General features: G+C 37.7%; 3 protein-coding genes across 6 annotated transcripts; all 3 read right to left on the bottom strand.

Moving 5' to 3' along the window:
* Positions 1 to 2,988: 2,988 nt before the first annotated feature.
* LOC125186421 (thioredoxin H4-2-like) lies at positions 2,989 to 4,694 on the bottom strand. Its single transcript, XM_048082782.2, has 5 exons — positions 4,561 to 4,694; positions 3,944 to 4,006; positions 3,699 to 3,842; positions 3,479 to 3,601; positions 2,989 to 3,410 (listed from the first exon to the last, which is right to left on the bottom strand). The coding sequence occupies exons 1-5, from the start codon at positions 4,591 to 4,593 to the stop codon at positions 3,258 to 3,260; spliced, it is 516 nt and encodes a 171-aa protein (XP_047938739.1). The 5' UTR covers positions 4,594 to 4,694; the 3' UTR covers positions 2,989 to 3,257.
* Positions 4,695 to 6,101: 1,407 nt separating this feature from the next.
* Positions 6,102 to 9,727, bottom strand: LOC125187549 (putative inactive receptor kinase At5g58300). Of its 3 annotated transcripts, none has more exons than XM_089058678.1 (3): positions 9,613 to 9,727; positions 7,200 to 8,453; positions 6,102 to 6,908 (listed from the first exon to the last, which is right to left on the bottom strand). In XM_089058678.1, exons 2-3 carry the CDS (start codon positions 8,425 to 8,427, stop codon positions 6,286 to 6,288), a joined length of 1,851 nt encoding a protein of 616 aa, XP_088914804.1. In that variant the 5' UTR covers positions 8,428 to 8,453; positions 9,613 to 9,727; the 3' UTR covers positions 6,102 to 6,285. The 3 variants fall into 3 exon arrangements, with proteins under 3 accessions (XP_088914804.1, XP_047940118.1, XP_047940119.1); XM_048084161.2 differs by lacking the exon at positions 9,613 to 9,727 and adding an exon at positions 8,633 to 8,771; XM_048084162.2 differs by lacking the exon at positions 9,613 to 9,727 and adding an exon at positions 8,563 to 8,763.
* A 628-nt stretch (positions 9,728 to 10,355) lies between these two features.
* Positions 10,356 to 13,663, bottom strand: LOC125187551 (import inner membrane translocase subunit). Of its 2 annotated transcripts, XM_048084164.2 has the most exons (4): positions 12,946 to 13,663; positions 11,382 to 11,654; positions 11,142 to 11,230; positions 10,710 to 10,852 (listed from the first exon to the last, which is right to left on the bottom strand). In XM_048084164.2, the coding sequence occupies exons 1-4, from the start codon at positions 13,498 to 13,500 to the stop codon at positions 10,843 to 10,845; spliced, it is 927 nt and encodes a 308-aa protein (XP_047940121.1). In that variant the 5' UTR covers positions 13,501 to 13,663; the 3' UTR covers positions 10,710 to 10,842. The 2 variants fall into 2 exon arrangements, with proteins under 2 accessions (XP_047940120.1, XP_047940121.1); XM_048084163.2 differs by lacking the exon at positions 11,142 to 11,230 and having other exon boundaries at positions 10,356 to 10,852; positions 12,946 to 13,661.
* Between the last annotated feature and the right edge of the window lie 4,280 nt (positions 13,664 to 17,943).

Raw genomic sequence — 17,943 nt, 5'->3', positions numbered from 1 at the left:
TAAAGTATGAACTGTGCTAGGCTATTGTAGTTGAACATGTATAAACCATAACTGTGAAAGCACATCCCTGGAATTCCCTTATCTCATCTATTTTTAACCCATAGAACCTTTGTTTTTCTAAATAGTAGAAGAAGCCTAGTAAAGGATAGACAATCTGTGATTGTTTTCCCTGTGTTTGATATCCAGTACTGACCTTTAGCTATATTATATATACTCCATGTACTTGCAGATTTGTTTAGTGCTAATAAAAAGTGCATCAATATTATTGTTGAATGAAGATGATATCCAACACCCTTGTATTTATAGGGGTGGTGGATACACTTTACAATAAGTGTTTCTTGGAACAAGGCTCTCTTGGAACTAAACACAATAAATGCTCTATCTTGTAACTCTAAGTTGTTGGTACCAACTATTCTAGGAATTCTAAAGTCCTTTATCCAACACTCCCCTCTAAGTTAAATAACGGGATTTCCGACACTTAACTTGCTAAGAGCTTCTGAGAAGTCTTTTGCACCAACTACCTTCGTCAGAATATCTGCAAGTTGATCTTTAGATCGAACATATGGGAAGTCAATAATTCCTTCCTCGATTTTATCTTTGGTGAAAAGTATGTCTACTTCAACGTGTTTTGTTCAATCATGTTGGATTGGATTTTCTGCAATGGTGACCGCGGCTTTGTTATCACATAATAGTCGACATTTTTTTTGTGATAAAAAGCTCAATTCCTCCATTAATCTTATAAGCCACAATATTTCTGCCAAACCATTTCTTATCCCTTTGAATTCTGGCTCTACACTTGATAATGCTACGACCTTCTGTTTCTTGCCCTTCCAGGTGACTAAATTTCTTCCATCAAATGTAAAGTACCCAAAAGTGGATTTTCTATTTCTTGGATTTCCAGCCCAGTCGGCATCTGCATAACTGATAAGACTCGTTTCATACGTTGGTTGTTGGGTAGCTATATATACTTTTAGGGAGATAATGTGCAAAATTTGAGTTCAGGTGTGTTGGCAGCTGCTAAGTGCAATGGATCGTGCTAGCTGGACCAAGTAGATGCAGGATGAGTGAAATTTGAGCAAAATTGTTGTAAGCCACCAAACCGACCTAGGAGATTCTGACCAGAAGAAGGCGGCAGTATGGAGTAGAAAGAAAGGAGCAAAACTTGAAGACACACTTGCTTTTAAGGGTACAATTGTCAAATCAAGAGAGATATGCCCTAGGGATTTGGGCCTCAAGCCTTCCTATATAAAGGGATGAAGATTGAAGAAGAAGGCAGCTCTTCTCCACGTTCTAGTTTTCTGCCTCACATTTGGAAGGGGGGACCTTGTTCCGGCTGTGTTCCTTTAGTTGTAATCTGTGTTCCACCACTCTGAGGAGCGAAGAAATAATTTAATTTCTTGTTTGCTACACTTTAATTTCGTTTTGCAAGTTGTTTGGTACTTTGGATCGCTTAGCTTCAGAATTTCAGTAGTTGTTTTGTTGTTGAAGTTGCAACTTGACATTGGATCTGTTTTGAATCTGAAGCTATGAAAGTTTATGTTGAAGTTTTTTTTTGGATCTCGTGTGTTGAGTTTTATTTGTGTTTGTTGGATGCTTTTCGCAACTGGTAGTTTGTTAGGATCTCGTAGATCTAGCTTGTTTGACGTCTGATTCCATGGATTCATGCTATTTTGTGGTTTGATTTTATAGATCTGGTGTTCTTGATTTTTATATCTCCATGATCATGGTTTGCTTCTGTTCGTCTGTCGTCTAGTTGACCCAGTAGCGTAGATCTGATAGTTGGCAGTTTAATTTTCTAGTCCGTGACTGGTTTTGAAGTATGCTCTTTTTTTTCATCTTCAATTATTGTTTTTGCTCTGTTTTTTAATTGGTTACTTGGAGAAGATGAAGTAGCGGTAGTTAGAATCAGATCTGCAGTTTGCCAGTTTAGGAAATATGGTCCCAACTTCACTTTTGCATTTTGAATATCCATTTTAGGAAAGTTTTCAGCATGCTCATTTAGATACAAGTGTTCTCGGTTGTTTAATATTCAGTGTCTCGAGTTTAGTCATTATGCATGTTTTCGTATGTAGTCCATCTAGTTGATCAGTTAGATAGAGTCATGTTTATTCCGCCAAGTCAAATAGATTGAAACTTAACCAAGTTAGATTGCGTAGCAACTGCCAAAAACCCTCCCAAGACATCCCGAACGAATGTTTAACACTTTCTTCCTCGTGAGATCGATCCTTACTTCCCTATACTAGTTAACAGTATTGTGGGTTAAGGTTTTGAAAGTAGCTCTGATAGCGCGCACGACGACACGCAGATAGGTCTAGGTTCTGGTGGACTAGTTTGGTCCAGTAGATCTGCTTGACCCGTTTGCGATTCTACTTTATATTTTTATCACGCGTTTCGAGCTAGCTTTAATAACCATGGATCTCCAATGTTCATTCTTCATGAATGTAATTCCATGATCAAAGGTCCTTTGGAGTATCGAACATATCTCAATGCTACTTCAAGGTGGTTGTTTTGGAGTTGGTGCATAAACTGACTTATCACACTTACTGCATATGCGATATCTAGTCTAGTGTGTGACAAGTAGATTAATTTCCCGACTAACCTTTGATATCTCTCTCGGTCGGCAAGTTGAGCTCCTTTTGTTATTTGGATACCATGGTTGACAACAATTGGCATGTCTGCTAGCTTGCAATCCATCATGTCTGACTCTGCTAGTAGATCCAAGGTGTATTTTTTTTCTGATTTATGAAGTCTTGTAACTATTCTAGAAACTTTAAAGTCTTTTATCCAATAGAGATGTAGTCTAGGACTGCGTTGTGAGATTATTTTAGTTGAAGGAGAGTGACTATGACTAATTATCACATGATTATCAATCTAAGATTGAGTTGTGAGATTCAATCTCATGAACCAATTACACAATACATATTTACTCCCTAGATATAATCTTCCTAACCGAACATCCCCTAGTTTGACTAATTAATGAGTATGGTATTGATCTTTATAAGGTAAAGTAAATGTCTCATTTTGTGCATTTACAAACAAACTGCTTCCTTGAGCACTTTGTTTAGATTTACCGTAAGATGAGAAACAACTATGCATATCTTACGACCAAAATAGGTAAGCTAAAATTCTACAATGTAACTAAACAAAGGACTATAAATCTAAACATGGTTAAAAACAACCATAATTAATAACAAACATTGGTTGAGTTCTTGCATGATGCTCTAGCTACTTAGCTTTGTCAAGCAAAAATAGGCAATTCAATGCGGCGAGCTTGCATTGGCACCACAAACGGATGCAACTTTCTTCTGAAGATCCGACTTGTTAGATCCCACGAGCTTGTCCAGTTGCCGCCTGTCTTTCAAGAAAAAGAACATCGGAGTTGCCTCGACATTCCATGCAGCACTCAATTCCTACACCATCATTTACAAGTTCGGAATGGGAAACGAGCTCTAAAATAAGAATGGGAGAGGAAATGTACCGCTAAGTCATCGACATCAACGGTTAAAAACACAACCGATGTATATTTATCAGCTAGTTCGGAATAAGCAGGAGCTATCGCTCTACAGGGACCACACCATGATGCACTGAAGTTCACAACCACCTGTTCCCACGACACAAGTAGTATAAGAAAATAAATTCCTTAACTAACAGTCAATTTGCAAAACATATTTCCAACATATATATTCCAATTATCCTACAATTTTGCCTTCTTGTTTGGCTTCTGATGTCTCTTTTTCCCACTTGTCCATCGTAGTTATAAGATGGACATTGTTCCCCCCAGCAAGCGCTGCCTTGCCATCATGATCACCATTTCGTTTGTACGACTTGAGTAGACCCAGAGCCTACAATTAGTCTACCAACTATAAATCATAACAAAGATTGGTAATTTATCAGAATAAACGCTCTCGTAAAAAAAAGGATGCGGTGAGGATACACGGATTACCTTAGTCCAATATTGTCCGATCCAATCGAATCTCAACCCTGGTGGAAGGACAACACCAGTCCCCTATAATCACAATTTCTTTAGATTTATATATATTCTATCTAAATACATTATACATACACCTCTAAATCATCTAGCTACAGTCATAAAATTCATACTAACATGTACTAATATTTTTATGTCTAGCTACATAGTTAATTAGTGATGGATGCATTTACACTGATAACGATTCTCTCTATATTAATATATAATGTCTTGGATTTATGCAATTTTTCTATATATTCCAACTTGTTTATATTTTCAATCTCATTTCGCAAAATGCAGTACTTTTCCATGAATTAATATTCTTGAATACACAAAATTCCAATTTCATTTGATAAAATGTACCTTCAAAATTCTGATTGCTGCTTCTCTATCGACGATAAATTATGACTGTATAAATAATTCTCATTGACAAAAATGTCTAGAAAAGTATATTATAAAGATCATGATCAAATTTAGGGAAAATATGCAGAATAAAGAATCATTTTCGTTGATGTTGAGAATCATATAGAATCATCTTCGTTAATATCAAGAATCATAATAGAATCATAATGCACGTAAGGATGAAAAAATACCTTAGAATTGAGAAATTTAGGATAGAGCAACATTAAAAAAGATGATCGGACAACGAGATGCCCAAATTGAAAAAAGGAGGAGACCTACTTCATAAAATAGAACTCCGTGCATAGAGCATCTAGGAAACAAAAACAATTTAATCAGATTTAATATTTTGGTTCATTGAATGATAACTGGTTTTACTTTTTTGGGAACGCGAATAATGTCTTTTTTTTCCATATGAGATCAAGTTTATAACGACCTTTAATGTTGAGAGCCCATAACATAATTAGCTTTTGAATTCATGTTTGATACCTTATTTTATTAAACAAATTATTTATAAAGAAGATTGGACAATACTAATAGTGATGCTCATGGGTCAGGAACCGACGATTCCACGTTCCACGTTAGTATGAACCTTAACCAGCCCGGGAGAAGGGAAGACGGTTCCAGTTCAAACTCGTCGGGTTTTTGCTAGTTTAGGCACAGTTCTGAGCTGGTTTAGGCGGATTTTATGTTTTTTATATTATAACTTTAACTACAAATAAAATTTGAACTATAGATATTAGACAATGCATAAATCAAGTTAAAAAAAAGGTAGGAATTGCAATTTTATTGACAATGCATAAAATGGTCAATGTAGGTTATTGTTCCAAATCAACATTATGAAGCAGACATAAAAAATAAATGATTTTATATCATGGTATATCAAATAGGGGTGTCGAAACGGGTACCGTGGGTATCCGAACCCGATTTTGCAGGTACTCGAAAAGTTCAATATTATACTACCCAATCCCGACCTGTATGGTTTTACGCGTATCCCGATACCTGCATCGAGTATCCCGTACCCGCAGTTGCGGGTACCAAAACCCGTTTGGCTGTAATTTTACATGTTTGTAATTCCAGAATGAATGCGAGTACCCAAACCCGTTGGCTGTAATTTTACATGTTTGTTGCACTATGATATCATATTTGTGTTTTTATACTTTGCCGTGTTTGCATAATTTCCAACTATTATCTATATATGGCTATGCACAAATATGAGATTTCTAATCTCTTACTCACTGATAATAAGATTAGAATGGGAAAAACAAAAGAAACACTCACCTAATTGGAAGATAAGTTAGAGAGGAGATACAATAAAGAATAAAGTTTATCGGGCAATATATATTTGAAACTTGTAACTAAAATAAAAAATTTAAAAACCCCAACCATGAAAATACTGGGTAATATCGGGATTATTGGGTATACCCGCGCGGGTATCGGGTATATAAGTAAGCGTCCAAAACAAATACTACCCAAATTTTGGTGGGCCCACTACCCAAATTTTGGTGGGCCCAAATCTATAAATAAGTCCAAGTGAATTAATTAGTTTGTTTGATATTCCTTTCCACGAGTATGCATGTAGAAAATGGAGTTTGAGTTTTCGAAATTAATATGAAAGCTTTGACTCCTATCTAAGAAGCAAAACCTCAATCACTTTGTACATAAATATGTTATTAATCTACTCTAATTCTATAAACAGATTAACTATTATGCTAAAGATAAAAGAAACAAGGCATGCAAATGAAAGGGATGTTAGGCAGCTAGCATCCCTCTTTAGGAAATGAAAAATGGTCGCTACACAACACAACTACACTTCAAATCACATCACAACCAACAAACACAAAATCAAAATAATAATATTGTCTAGTAGTAGTACTAGTTGATATACATGTTGGATACTACAATTTCCCTCCCCTGTCTCACGGCGTCTGCGCGTTGTCCTCGGACGACGGCCTATTATCGACATCGGGATGTCGGATCCTCTCCATCATCCCCACCACCTCATCCATTGACGGCCTCGCCTCCGCCACCTTGGCCACGCAGCAGAACGCTATCTGCAGCATCTGCACGAGCTCCTCCTCGACCCCGCCATGCTTGATCAGCTCCACATCGAAAACCTCAGCCGTCCACTCCTCCCGCACCACGGACCTCACCCACCTCGGCAGATCAACCACCTCCTCGTACCCGGGGTACCTCACCGGGCTCTTCCCCGTCAGCATTTCAAGAAGCACCACACCAAAGCTGTACACATCCGACTTGTGCGTGGCGGCCTTCTTCGCCTCGATCACCTCCGGTGCTCTGTATCCGGCCACCCGATACTTGACGTCGCTGTAGCCTGTTAGCATAGGGCTCAACCCCAAGTCGGAGATGCAGCCGTCTAGACCTCCTCTTAAGAGTATGTTGGAGGACTTTATGTTGCCATGGATGAACTTGGCCCCACCTTCTGAGTGAATGTGTGCCACACCTCTTGCTGCTCCGATCGCCACATTTAGCCTCGACTCCCAGTCCAATGCACCCCCTCCTCCCCCTGCATCTCGGTTTCCTGCACATAAGGGAAGAGGGTTATACAAGAATATATAGATGAGACCGGAGGAATGTAATCTAATGCAAATTCTAAATATTGTACAAACTTCAAACTATGATGTAGACTGTTAGAAAATTTCAATAGATGACAAAATAACAATAACAAATAATGTCAACTCAGTGTTGACATTGTGTTGAGGAGTTTAGAGTTTGAATAATGTATAGAGTTTGCATTTTATCACAACCGTGAGATAGGATCGTTAACAAGGCGATATGAGACAAAAATGAGGATTTTTTTCAAGAAACATACCGTGCAGGGCAGCAGAGAGGCTACCCGAAGGCATATACTCATAGACGAGAAGCTTCTCGTCTTTGGAGCAATAGTAAGCGAGCAAGGGGACGACGTTGGGATGGCGGCCGAGGCGTCCTACGTGCTCCATGTACTGATCAAACTCCTTCTTGGCAACACCGACCTCTTTGAGCCTCTTAACAGCGACGGTGGTGGACTCGTCTAGGATGGCTTTGTAGGTGGTGCCGTGGCTCCCCTTCCCCAGCACCTCCGCTGACGCCCGGAGCAAGTCCTCCAGATCGAAGCCGAACGAGATTCCTTCCATCACCGTCAGCCTCACCTTCTCCGCCCCTTGCACGCCGCTCCCGAAATCATCCGACTTCAGATTCTCCGTCGCCACGCCCCCGTCCGACGATGAAGTCTTCACCTTGATCACTCTCGTAGACGACCTCTCGCCGTCGCTCTTCTTCTTTATACAGAATAGGAGATACAGCATTGCTAGTAAAAACAGAGCTACGCAAGCGATTGCTATAGCAACAATGGCTCCCACGTTTAGTTTCCTTGTTTTCGTTGGTGGAGAAGGCGATGAGGCTGAGAGATTAACGTTTCCGATGAAACAGGAAGCTGGGAATCTGCGGAGGGACTGAGGGATGGTGCCGTTAAGCGAATTGTAGCTGACATTGAAAAGATTGAGAGATGGAATGTCTAAATCAGGCAGATTTCCGGTGAAGGAGTTGGATTGGAGGTTGAGCACGGCGAGCCTCGTGAGGTTAGCGAGGGAGGGCGGGATGGGGCCGGAGAGGGAGTTGGAGGAGAGATCTAAGAGGGCGAGACGGGGCGGGAGAGAGGCCGGGATGGGGCCGGAGAAGTTGTTGCGTTGTAGGTACAGAGCTTGGAGGGAAGGGAGGGAGAGGATGTCGGAAGGGAGATTGCCGCTGAGGTGGTTCGATCTCAGGCTGAGGACTTTAAGAGCGTCCAGCTTTCCGATCGTGCTGGCCGGAATCCGGCCGAAGAACCCGAGTGCCGGGAGATGGACTCCCGTCACTCGGGTTTTGTCGTTGGAGCAGGTGATGCCTGTCCATGTAGTGCAGATTGTGCCTGAGGCGCTAGCGTTCCAGTTGAGCTCGCGCACGTGGGGAACGCTGCCCGCGAAATCGAGGAGGGCGGCTGCGTCGGAGCTGAGGTCGGAGTTGATGTGTGTGGCCAGTGATAGCAAGAGAATAATGGTGGTGGTGATGAGTTTTTTCATTGGACTTCGATTTTTTTTTCCTTAAGCTGAAAGAGCAACAAATTTAAACAATTATACCAATTGAAATAAAACAAGAAATCATCATTCTGTTAATCATGATTGTTGAAGCAAGCAAGTATAACTAGTGAAGCATACTAGTTTGAGCAAGGGAGAATGAGAGAGATGTGATGGATGACTCAAATGGTTGGAAATGTTGATATTTCACCTTTTGCAGATTCTGTGTTCTACTACAAAAGCTAAACCACTATGTTTTCACTTTTATTTGATGTTCTTCACATTCAATTTAAATATTTCCTGAACATGGGATTGATTAGTTAACAAAATTATATATGCAATACATTATACATAAAATTTGAGAATGTTGCAGTACGAGTGATTGGACAAAATGTAATTTGGTGTTGTACTGAATTGGAACAGAGAGGCGTCGGCAAGATTATGAGCTTTGCTTAGTGAGAAAGACATCAATTATTTGAATTATAGTAGTAGTTAATTGTGAAGTCCTTTATTTTGAAAAGGCTAAAGTTGGGAAAAGTATAGTGATGGAAAAGCAGAAGTCGCTTTATATAATGCAAATCAAATTTGTTTTGTTTTTAAATTGAGGGTTATTTGCATTTTCAAGTACTAAGAGATTGATAAAAAAATAGGGACAAATCAAAAACCCATACTAGGAAAGAAGAAGGAATTAATTCAGAAATAAAGTAAAAGCAAAAGCAAAAGCATAGTTGCCACTTTGGTTTGGTGCTACTAAAGCTAAGATATGCTGGTTTAGAAAGTAGTGTGTCAGGTTCCTAATTTATACATTAACCAAAATTCTAAATAATATGCCCAAAAATTAATCATATATGATGGAGAGATTTCAACACTCAAATAAGCCAAAAATAAAATGTAAAAGAGGACTAGTTGAACACTCAAGCATAAAGAAAGATACTATTAGCTTAAAACAATTAAATAGATTCTACTTTTAATAACAAAAAAACACCATTTCCCACCGAAATTACCGGCGCAGACACATACAAAGAGAAAACTAGTATTCAAGAAGTAGTGCTTAATCATTCAAAACAAAATTTGCATTTTGATGATTGTAATCTAATCTATAGATTATTATCTCTTTTACATAAAGTGAGACAGTCATCGAAAGTAACATTAATATAAAAAAAACCCAAATTTATATTTTATAGAACTTACAAATCAGCTCTTGCGTCGGTCTTCAAGAAACAACACGATTTAACTCTCAAGACCTTGTCTTTTTTGTGTTTCAAATATGCATGTATATTTGTATATGAAAATTTGAAAAACTGTGTTTCAACGGTCCACTATTCTTGAAAGGATGTTTAGGGGTTGGCCATCATATATAATACTATAAATTCTATAATTAATGCATCATTATAGAGAAAACATTATGCTATTTTTAAACGTTGGCTAAATTATGAAATATAAGGGAAAATACAATTATGAGCCGGAAGGTTGAGTATTATTTAACGTTAACAAAATGCATTTAATATTGTAGGGAATTAATATTTGACAATATCATTATGTTTCTTAGCACGTTGAGTAGATGTTGAGTATTGATTTGTATTGAATGACAGAACAAAAGCTGGAAGGAATAAATGTGTTTAATTGAGGATTTAATGAACAAATAAATGTTCTCATTATATAGGTTCAACGAGTATGTATGGGTAGATGAGATGTTATCCCATTTTTTAGATTTTACAGTCTTAGAATTTCTTTATAAGTAATTTGATTAATTTTCTACTCCATTATTTAGAACAATGATCGACGAGTAGGTATTTTAGAGAAAATAAACTCTTATCAAATATAGATTTTAAAATATATCTTTGTCTTTAATTTTTAAATACAAGTGCATAACACTTATTTAAAAAAAATTAGGATATAATACCAAAAAAAAGCATTTTATAATTATTCAAAAATTGGCAAATCCTCTTTATTTAGATAGGAAAATGAAGGAAAGAAACGGCAAAGAGAAGAAAGGTTCTCTCCCTCACAGTATGATCCCTTTCAGCATGTCCATGATGTGAGATACTATGTTACAAAGACAATTTCAGCTGCAACAATTGAACAAAGGGTTGAAGGGAAATATTTTGCGACCAAAAAAAACACAAATCCCGGGGAATTCGACAGAGGGAGTCCACAAACACTATTTGGATTGCTCTTTTTGGAGCTTTTCAACTTCTTCTTGATGCTTTCTTTCTGCTTCTTCAAGTTCCCTTGCATCGTCCTCCTCATCCTCCTTCTCGTCACGTGCTTCGAACTCCTTAGCAGCTGCCAAAGCTTTGACAACCGGATCTCGCAGTTCAGAGATTAAACCACCGCCTATTCTGTACTCTTCTTCATCCCCGATCAAGAACAGGCGTTGGTCAGGTCCAGTTGCCACAGGAACATCCACTGCCAATAATTTCATATCATACTGCATAATAGTTATACATCTGTAAGTATAAGATTGAGAAAATATTTTCTTTCACTCCTATGAAAGTTGAATTCTCAAAATCAATCCAGACTAACGAGAAAACCGTAAAAGGTAAGATAAGCTAAGTTTTACAAGGTTGCTTCTCCTTCGCAGTAAAAGTAGACAGCTAATAAAAGTCAGAAGCAAATCCTCTGTTTCATTGAAAACAACTAGAAACTTGACTGGAGAATTGAAGTCATAACTTGTAGAATAAGAAGAATCGTGAACCATTTGACTTGCAACGAGATACCTAGTCAATAAAGCTTTACTGTATCTCAAGTTGAGGGAATTGGGACCAAACCGAAACCCACAATCTACATTCTGAAGCTCTATGAATAACTGTTGTCAGCAGAGAAAACGCTTTCTTAAACCCATAGGATCAAAGTGCATGTGTTGATAATTGGACAATAAAGACATACAAGCAGTTATACACAAATAATGAACAATAACTTCAAGAAGAATAACAGGCTTGGCTAGAATTGGAGGAAACCTGGCCTTTCTTCTTCTTGACTTCGACACTGACTAATCCCTTCCTTTCTGAACCATGAATAGGGAAAATAAGAAAACATCGTTTGCTTCCCAACCTAGGTCGGAAATTTTTCAGGGTGATGCCCCCTCCTGACATCACATAGGCTCTCAAGTCCGTTCCCGTGAGTGGTGCACCCATTACCTCAAGAATGCCAGCGGATGTATTTAACTTCCTCATGGCCATTCTGTAAACTTTGTCAGGGTTGACAGTAAATCTTGCACGGATATACAGGCCCTAGAGATAAGAAAATTTGTAGTGTGATCGTCAAAAACAGCTCTTAACTAAAAAAGCAGATGAATATCATGAATTTAAGAAAAAGGTCATCACATATAAATTGTTATCTTGGCAGAAAGTCCATTTTCAAGGTCGTGTTTGATAACCAGGTGGAAAAAGTGAAAAGCGGACAGTAATCTGAAAGATCATATTACATCATCAGAAAAATGAACATATGTAATACCATCAAATGATTCAATTTCTATATCCTAGTCAAGTTATTTGTATATATGCTCTTCACTTCACCTCTCCCTTGGACTTCCTTGTTCGTCATTCCTATTGCTAAACAAGAAGAATTTCTAGTCTTAGCCCAAACCCCACATTGTAAGTATTAACTGAATTCAAAAATCAACCTTCATTCTAGCAAAGGTAAGCCATGAGTCAACTTAGAAATGTACTAAGGTCGTAAAAGCAGGGAGGCAGAAAATGTGGTAAACAGACAACCACATAACAACTATCAATGAAGAAAATGTAAGCCCCAAGTAGCACCTAGACTTCTATTGCATTCCAGCTTCATCAATATGAGATTTAAGCAAAAATAGCAAAGAATATCCCGGGGCAAAATAACTTAAAAAATAGAGTACGCAAAGAACCACATGGCTACCAGGCTAAAAACTCCTTTCTCAGGGTTTATAAAGCCTCAATCTGATCATTATGTGTTCTCTTTTTTCTCCTAGTCGATTTTCAAGACTTCACACATTCAAGTAGAATGAGGAATCATCAAAAATATGCACTTGTTTTGAAAATGTCTAACCAAAGATACACATAAGGACTACACATCATGAGTGTGAACCCAGAGTTTCTCACTAGACATACTAATTGCTTACAACCTGCTCGCATTTATTTAAGTAGACAAATAACTTGAGATCTTACAAGATAGTGTTTGAGATTTCAAACTTTTCTTAGAAACTAAAAAGACCTTGAGGAGGGGATTCGGAAAACTTGAGTCATAACTCATAAGGTTATCAGCACTTCCAACTCAGCTAGAGCTAACCATAACAGAAAAGGCCTACATCAAACAAATCAGATAATATCACCATTTCTAGATCATACACACCAATAACTAGTTATGTGACTTAAGTCATTCTAAGTCATACACCACCACAACGAATTAAAACAATCAGTAGTTAATGCAGCCAGCCAGACAACCATCCGAAACTCCATACAGAAATTAGTCAGTTACTATCCATCATCAAGCAATAATCACCTAAAAACGAACAGCAGCATATACACATAGAGAAGAGTAACTCACAGTAAAGGCAACTATGGCGGTCGAAAGAGCCAGAAAGCCATACTTGGCCATACCCTCCGAGAAACCAATAAAGGTTGTTGCGATGCCGAACAGCAGCCGCCACAGCAGAATGCACACAACCAATCCCCCAGCGCCCAGCACCATCATATAATTTCTCTTCCAGAACGCTTCAATCTGCAGCCTCACCGCCTCCTTGTACCGGTCAAACGCAGTCTTAAGAGCCACAGCAGGCTTCTTCGCCATTTTTGAAGCGAAAAGCTTAGAACCCATCTCACCGCGATTAAGCGAAAAATACCTAAACCCTAGAGAATTCCTACATTGCAAAAGTCCGGGATGCCGATACAATCTCCCAAATACACCAGCCGCTGAAGAAAATTGGGGTTTTTGGGAATTCAACAGCCACGAAGAAAAACTAGGGCTTTGAGTTACCGTAGGAGTGGTAGCGATGAAATTGGAGATGGCGCTGGTGGTCGTGGGAGTGCCGGTTGAAGAGGGTTTTGATGCAATTTGATGAAAACTACGGCTGATAAATCTGGATGACCAGGGTTTCGCCATTGTATGAGTGCTGAATTGGTATCAGTTGGGCGTTTATCGGCGTGGAAAAAAATTGGATTAGATTCAAGAAATCACAAACTCGGAGGAGGAATTGATTGCCGGAACAAAATCAATCCAACCCTTGCCACGCTAACAAGGATCTCTCTTAATACACGGACACTGTACACATTGTGTTGCATTTCCATTTTCTTTTACCAAAATTAATAAATTATGATAAAATAAATTAGAAAAAAATAAGATATCTACTTAAATATTTTATCCGTCTCATTAAATATGAAATGTTTTTTCTTTTTTGATTGTCTCATTCCTAAAATGGAAACAACATCATCTCTAATTTTACAATTTTGTTAATTAATTCTCTACTCATTAATTCACAAAACTACACTACATAAAATCTCGTGCTATAAACCAAATGTTTCATTTCTAATGGGACAGAGAGAGTATTTTGTTTTTGGATATTGGCGCCTAATATCACGAAACTTTTCAAAAAAAATCATTTTTTCCCACTAACTTTGAACTTGACATATAATATTATATATTCACTTCGTCTCAAGGTAGTTGAATCATATTCCTTTTTTTGTTTGTCTCAAGGTAGTTGAGTCATTTTTTTTTTACAAAAGTTCTATTTTCTCTCATACTTTACTCTCTCTTTCTCTCTCTTACTTTATTCCTTCTCCTACTTTACTCTCTCATCTTTAACCTTTAACACCTCAATTTCTTAATTTCCGTGCCGAAAAGAAATGGCTCAACTACCTTGAGATGAAGGGAGTACCAAAGCTCGTGAGAATAAATAAATTTTTGAAAAGTTCCATGATATGAGTTGTCAAATATCCATTTGTTTTTTTTTATTAGAAATTACTCAACTAAGTTGGATTATTCTGAATTTGAATAGTAGTACGACTTAACTAAATTGGGACAAAGGAGAGTATTCCTCTCATTCCATAAAAGCTGACATACTTTTTTTTTGCACTGGTTTTATAAAAATAATAACTTAATAAATAGTTGTATTATTTTCTCTCGTATTTTACTCTCTTTCTCCATTTTAACTATTTATTAAGTCTCATTTTTACAAATCAGTGTAAAAAATGTGACATCTTTTATGTAATGAAGTGAGTACTATTCAAGGAAAATGGATGCTATCATGCCTATATCAAAACAGATCTTGGGTCTATTACACATCACATCAAACATAAGGCTTCACAAACTAAAGTATATGGTGCATATATCATTTAATTTTTTAATATATATTAAAATGTTTTGGGACACATTTTGTAACATTCCACTTTTTTTCGAACCCTAATTTTTGAGACGTGAAAATTTTTGCATTGAATGTTTTTAATGCTATGATATATGTGGATTAAATGATGGGTGATTTATTGCAATATTATTTGTGACCTAATTGCGATATGGAGTTGAGTTTGAGTTGAATAGTCAAACTTGTTGAATATGTGACGTGGCTATTGAATAGTCAATATTGTGGAAAATATGACGCGGCCGTGGAATGATCAAAGTCGGTGGAAAATGTGAAGAGGGGGTGAAATTCGAATATGTGAATGTTTTGATGCATGGTGAAATAATATTGTGGTGAATTATTTTCCTAAGGGATGAGTGAGAATTTAATAGGAGCATTATTTATTTAAGTGGAATTTTTGACCCCTCCTATTTAATGGAGAAGAAATCCTATTTTTCTTGGATTTAATTATTGCTTGGGATAATTATCCAAATTAAGTCCAAAGTCCGATTATTCCTTACTTATTTGATGAAGTTTTCGGCCCTATGTTGTTTCTAGAGGGATTTTCGAAAATCCCCTATTCTATGGGAGAAGGGATTTTATTATTTTATTATTTGATCCCTTATTTATTCTCTTCCATGAATAAATTCAAAAATCCTGGCATATTTTGCCATATCTAAGAAGATCTTGTCATATCCTATTTAAAACAGGATTTTAATTAAATTCCTTGTGGGAGGAATGAAAATCACGCCTACTTCCTTTTAATTGGGGAGAATCATTATTTTATTTTGCTCCGTGATATTTTATTCTACTCCGTGAAATATTCAAATTAAATCATAGGCTAATTTAATAGCCTAAAATTCGAAATCCCCTATTCTCTCAACCAAATTAACACCACTTCTCCACCAAATCTCCTCCAAATCTTGATTTATTTAATTATTGGATTATATCTTGCACTCTATAAATAAGAGTGAGAAGCCTAACCCTAGCATCACAAAATCACGCCCCCCCACTCCCTCAATCTCGATCTCTCTCTCTCCCACTCTCTCTCAAGTTTTTCTTCTACTTTCTCCATTATTTCTTCATCTTGTGTGAAGAATTGAAGCTGAAATTCAAGAATTTGTTGAAGAATCAAGATCCTACTTTTTTTCCTACCGATTGTTCTATTGAAAAGGTATTTTTATTTTGATCTTCTCTTCTTCTACCGATCAATCGGTGTTCTTGAGTCCACATGCATTTAGATTGAGTGAAGGGGAAAACAATCGATGAATTTGGGATGCATATGTGTGTGTGTGACCGTGTATGTGTGTGTGACCGTGTGTGTGTGTGTGCATGCCTCGGTATGCATGCACATGTGTTGTGTGGGTGTGCGTGTGTTGTGTGTGGGAAACACTCATGCGTGACACGATTTGATGATAAATCTGGAGTTGTTGTGCGAATAAAAACGATATGATAATCGTACTTTGATTTTGAATGGTGATATTAAACCTAATCGATGGGAAAAGGGAAAACGTTGGGGAACATGCATGATTTTGATCAATGATTGAGACTTACTTGTGATACACCTATATTAAAGGTGATAGCTCGCGTTCTCGGTGTGATATCAAGAAGAAGAACGTGCTTGAAATCTAGGAATCGAGGTGGGCTTTATTCTTAAACTCTCTCTTATGTTGCAAATATATGAAAGTGGAGAAATAAGGGTGGATTAAACTGTTATACCATGCCTGTGATTATTTTGGATATTGTGTGTGCCTGATGCCTAGTTTGCGAGTGCGCTCCATTAGGCTATAGGGCTATATAAACGAATTCGGGTCTGAGTAGAGTCGCAAACCCTATCAGGCTAGTGTACACGGAGATCGGGAGCCGTCCTTGCTAGTCGGCCGGTCTCGTGGGCGAAAGTGTGGCCACACTTCGTCGCACCATGACATTGTTGATTGATGAGAAAATGGGAGGTATTGTTTGACTGGTCAGTCCATGAAATATTTTGTGATACTCGATGCTATTCTTTAAATAAATGCTAAACCTCGAGTTCACTATGGTAAGGGTGGCATAACTATAAAATGTTTTGGCATGAGTCCACTGGGTATGTTTAAAATACTCAGCCCTGCATGTGTTTTCCTTATGTGCAGGTTGAGCGGCGACGGGCGGTCGGTGGTGTTGAGACGGTTGAATCGAATAAAATGGATGATTGGAACTTTAAGTGTAGTCGTGTCTTCATACATGGCTCCGCTTTCTCTTGGATTGCTTCCGCTGAATATTTTTTTTGAAACTATTTATCTTTGGTTGATTCGAACTTATTTCTTTGAATTGGAATATGGTGAAATATTGCGTTTTGTTGGATTTACAATAAACCCTTGTCTTTTGAGCTTAGCCTGTGATTCTATTAAATCTTGATTTTCGTGATTAAGCCGTTGACTTATTGTCTTGATAGTTCATTAAACACTTGGTCAAATCTCTTTAAATGAAACCCTAGTCTACGATTTTGTTGCCTTTAAGTTCGCCTAAGTAGCAGTCGCCGTATTTATTATACCCTAGAAATTCGGGCTGTTACATTTTATATGTGAAAGGGTGTATAATTTTTCTTAGATTTTTTCATACAAAAATGTCTTAACATTCTCAATGTATAATTCTTGAGATAAGCTCAACATATTATTTTGGCGACTTGTATGCCTTCATTCAAAAGATGTGACATGCTTTGCCCATAAACTCTTCATCTCAAACTGATTGGATAATCATGTTGACAGTCGTCCCCTTTCCACTCTCGTCTCCCTCTTCTTTGAAAGTTGTGTGTGTCGTCGCAAGCTGCTCAAGATGGGCAGTTGACCTGATCAAACCAGCCTAATTCTGCCTGTTTCACCTACAAAATTGTGGGTGAGTGGATCCGGTAAAGGTTTGGGTTGATCAAGCTGAGTGTCTCCGACTTGAGTGAGAAGAATTGAGAGGCTGAAGGGAATACGACATCAAAAACCTTAACCCACTAATACTAATTACTTAGCATAGGGAAGCAAGTCCCACAGAGATGAGGCATTTTGAATTGTTTGTGTGATACGGTTTGGGGCTTGGTTGTTGCCACGCTTTACTTTGGGGGTGGGTTAAGTATCTACTGGTGCGGAAAAGAAGAAAACTAACTAAGCTGAACAACTAAACTACCTAACTTATCAACTCAGAAAACAGTACTATAAAAAGACAAACAGAATAAACGGGGTTGTCAG

The sequence above is a fragment of the Salvia hispanica genome, chromosome 5 (assembly GCF_029641045.1).
Source record: "Salvia hispanica isolate PSC_SH4W2 chromosome 5, Shi_PSC_v1, whole genome shotgun sequence".
NCBI classification, from domain to species: Eukaryota; Viridiplantae; Streptophyta; class Magnoliopsida; order Lamiales; family Lamiaceae; genus Salvia; species Salvia hispanica.
This window is presented reverse-complemented; position numbering and strand designations above follow the sequence as displayed.

Bases quoted from the DNA above. Each gene is read 5' to 3' on its own strand.
- LOC125187549 (XM_089058678.1), bottom strand. From the start codon at position 8,427: ATGAAAAAACTCATCACCACCACCATTATTCTCTTGCTATCACTGGCC. The intron at 6,909-7,199 runs GTATGTTTCTTG...CCTTATGTGCAG, and splicing joins CCTCTCTGCTGCCCTGCACG to GAAACCGAGATGCAGGGGGA.
- LOC125187551 (XM_048084163.2), bottom strand. From the start codon at position 13,500: ATGGCGAAACCCTGGTCATCCAGATTTATCAGCCGTAGTTTTCATCAA. The intron at 11,655-12,945 runs GTGAGTTACTCT...TCTTATCTCTAG, and splicing joins CCGCCATAGTTGCCTTTACT to GGCCTGTATATCCGTGCAAG. The intron at 10,853-11,381 runs GTTTCCTCCAAT...ACTATTATGCAG, and splicing joins TCAAGAAGAAGAAAGGCCAG to TATGATATGAAATTATTGGC.
- LOC125186421 (XM_048082782.2), bottom strand. From the start codon at position 4,593: ATGTTGCTCTATCCTAAATTTCTCAATTCTAAG. The intron at 4,007-4,560 runs GTATTTTTTCAT...TTGTGATTATAG, and splicing joins CTAAATTTCTCAATTCTAAG to GGGACTGGTGTTGTCCTTCC. The intron at 3,411-3,478 runs GTACATTTCCTC...ATGATGGTGTAG, and splicing joins TTGATGTCGATGACTTAGCG to GAATTGAGTGCTGCATGGAA.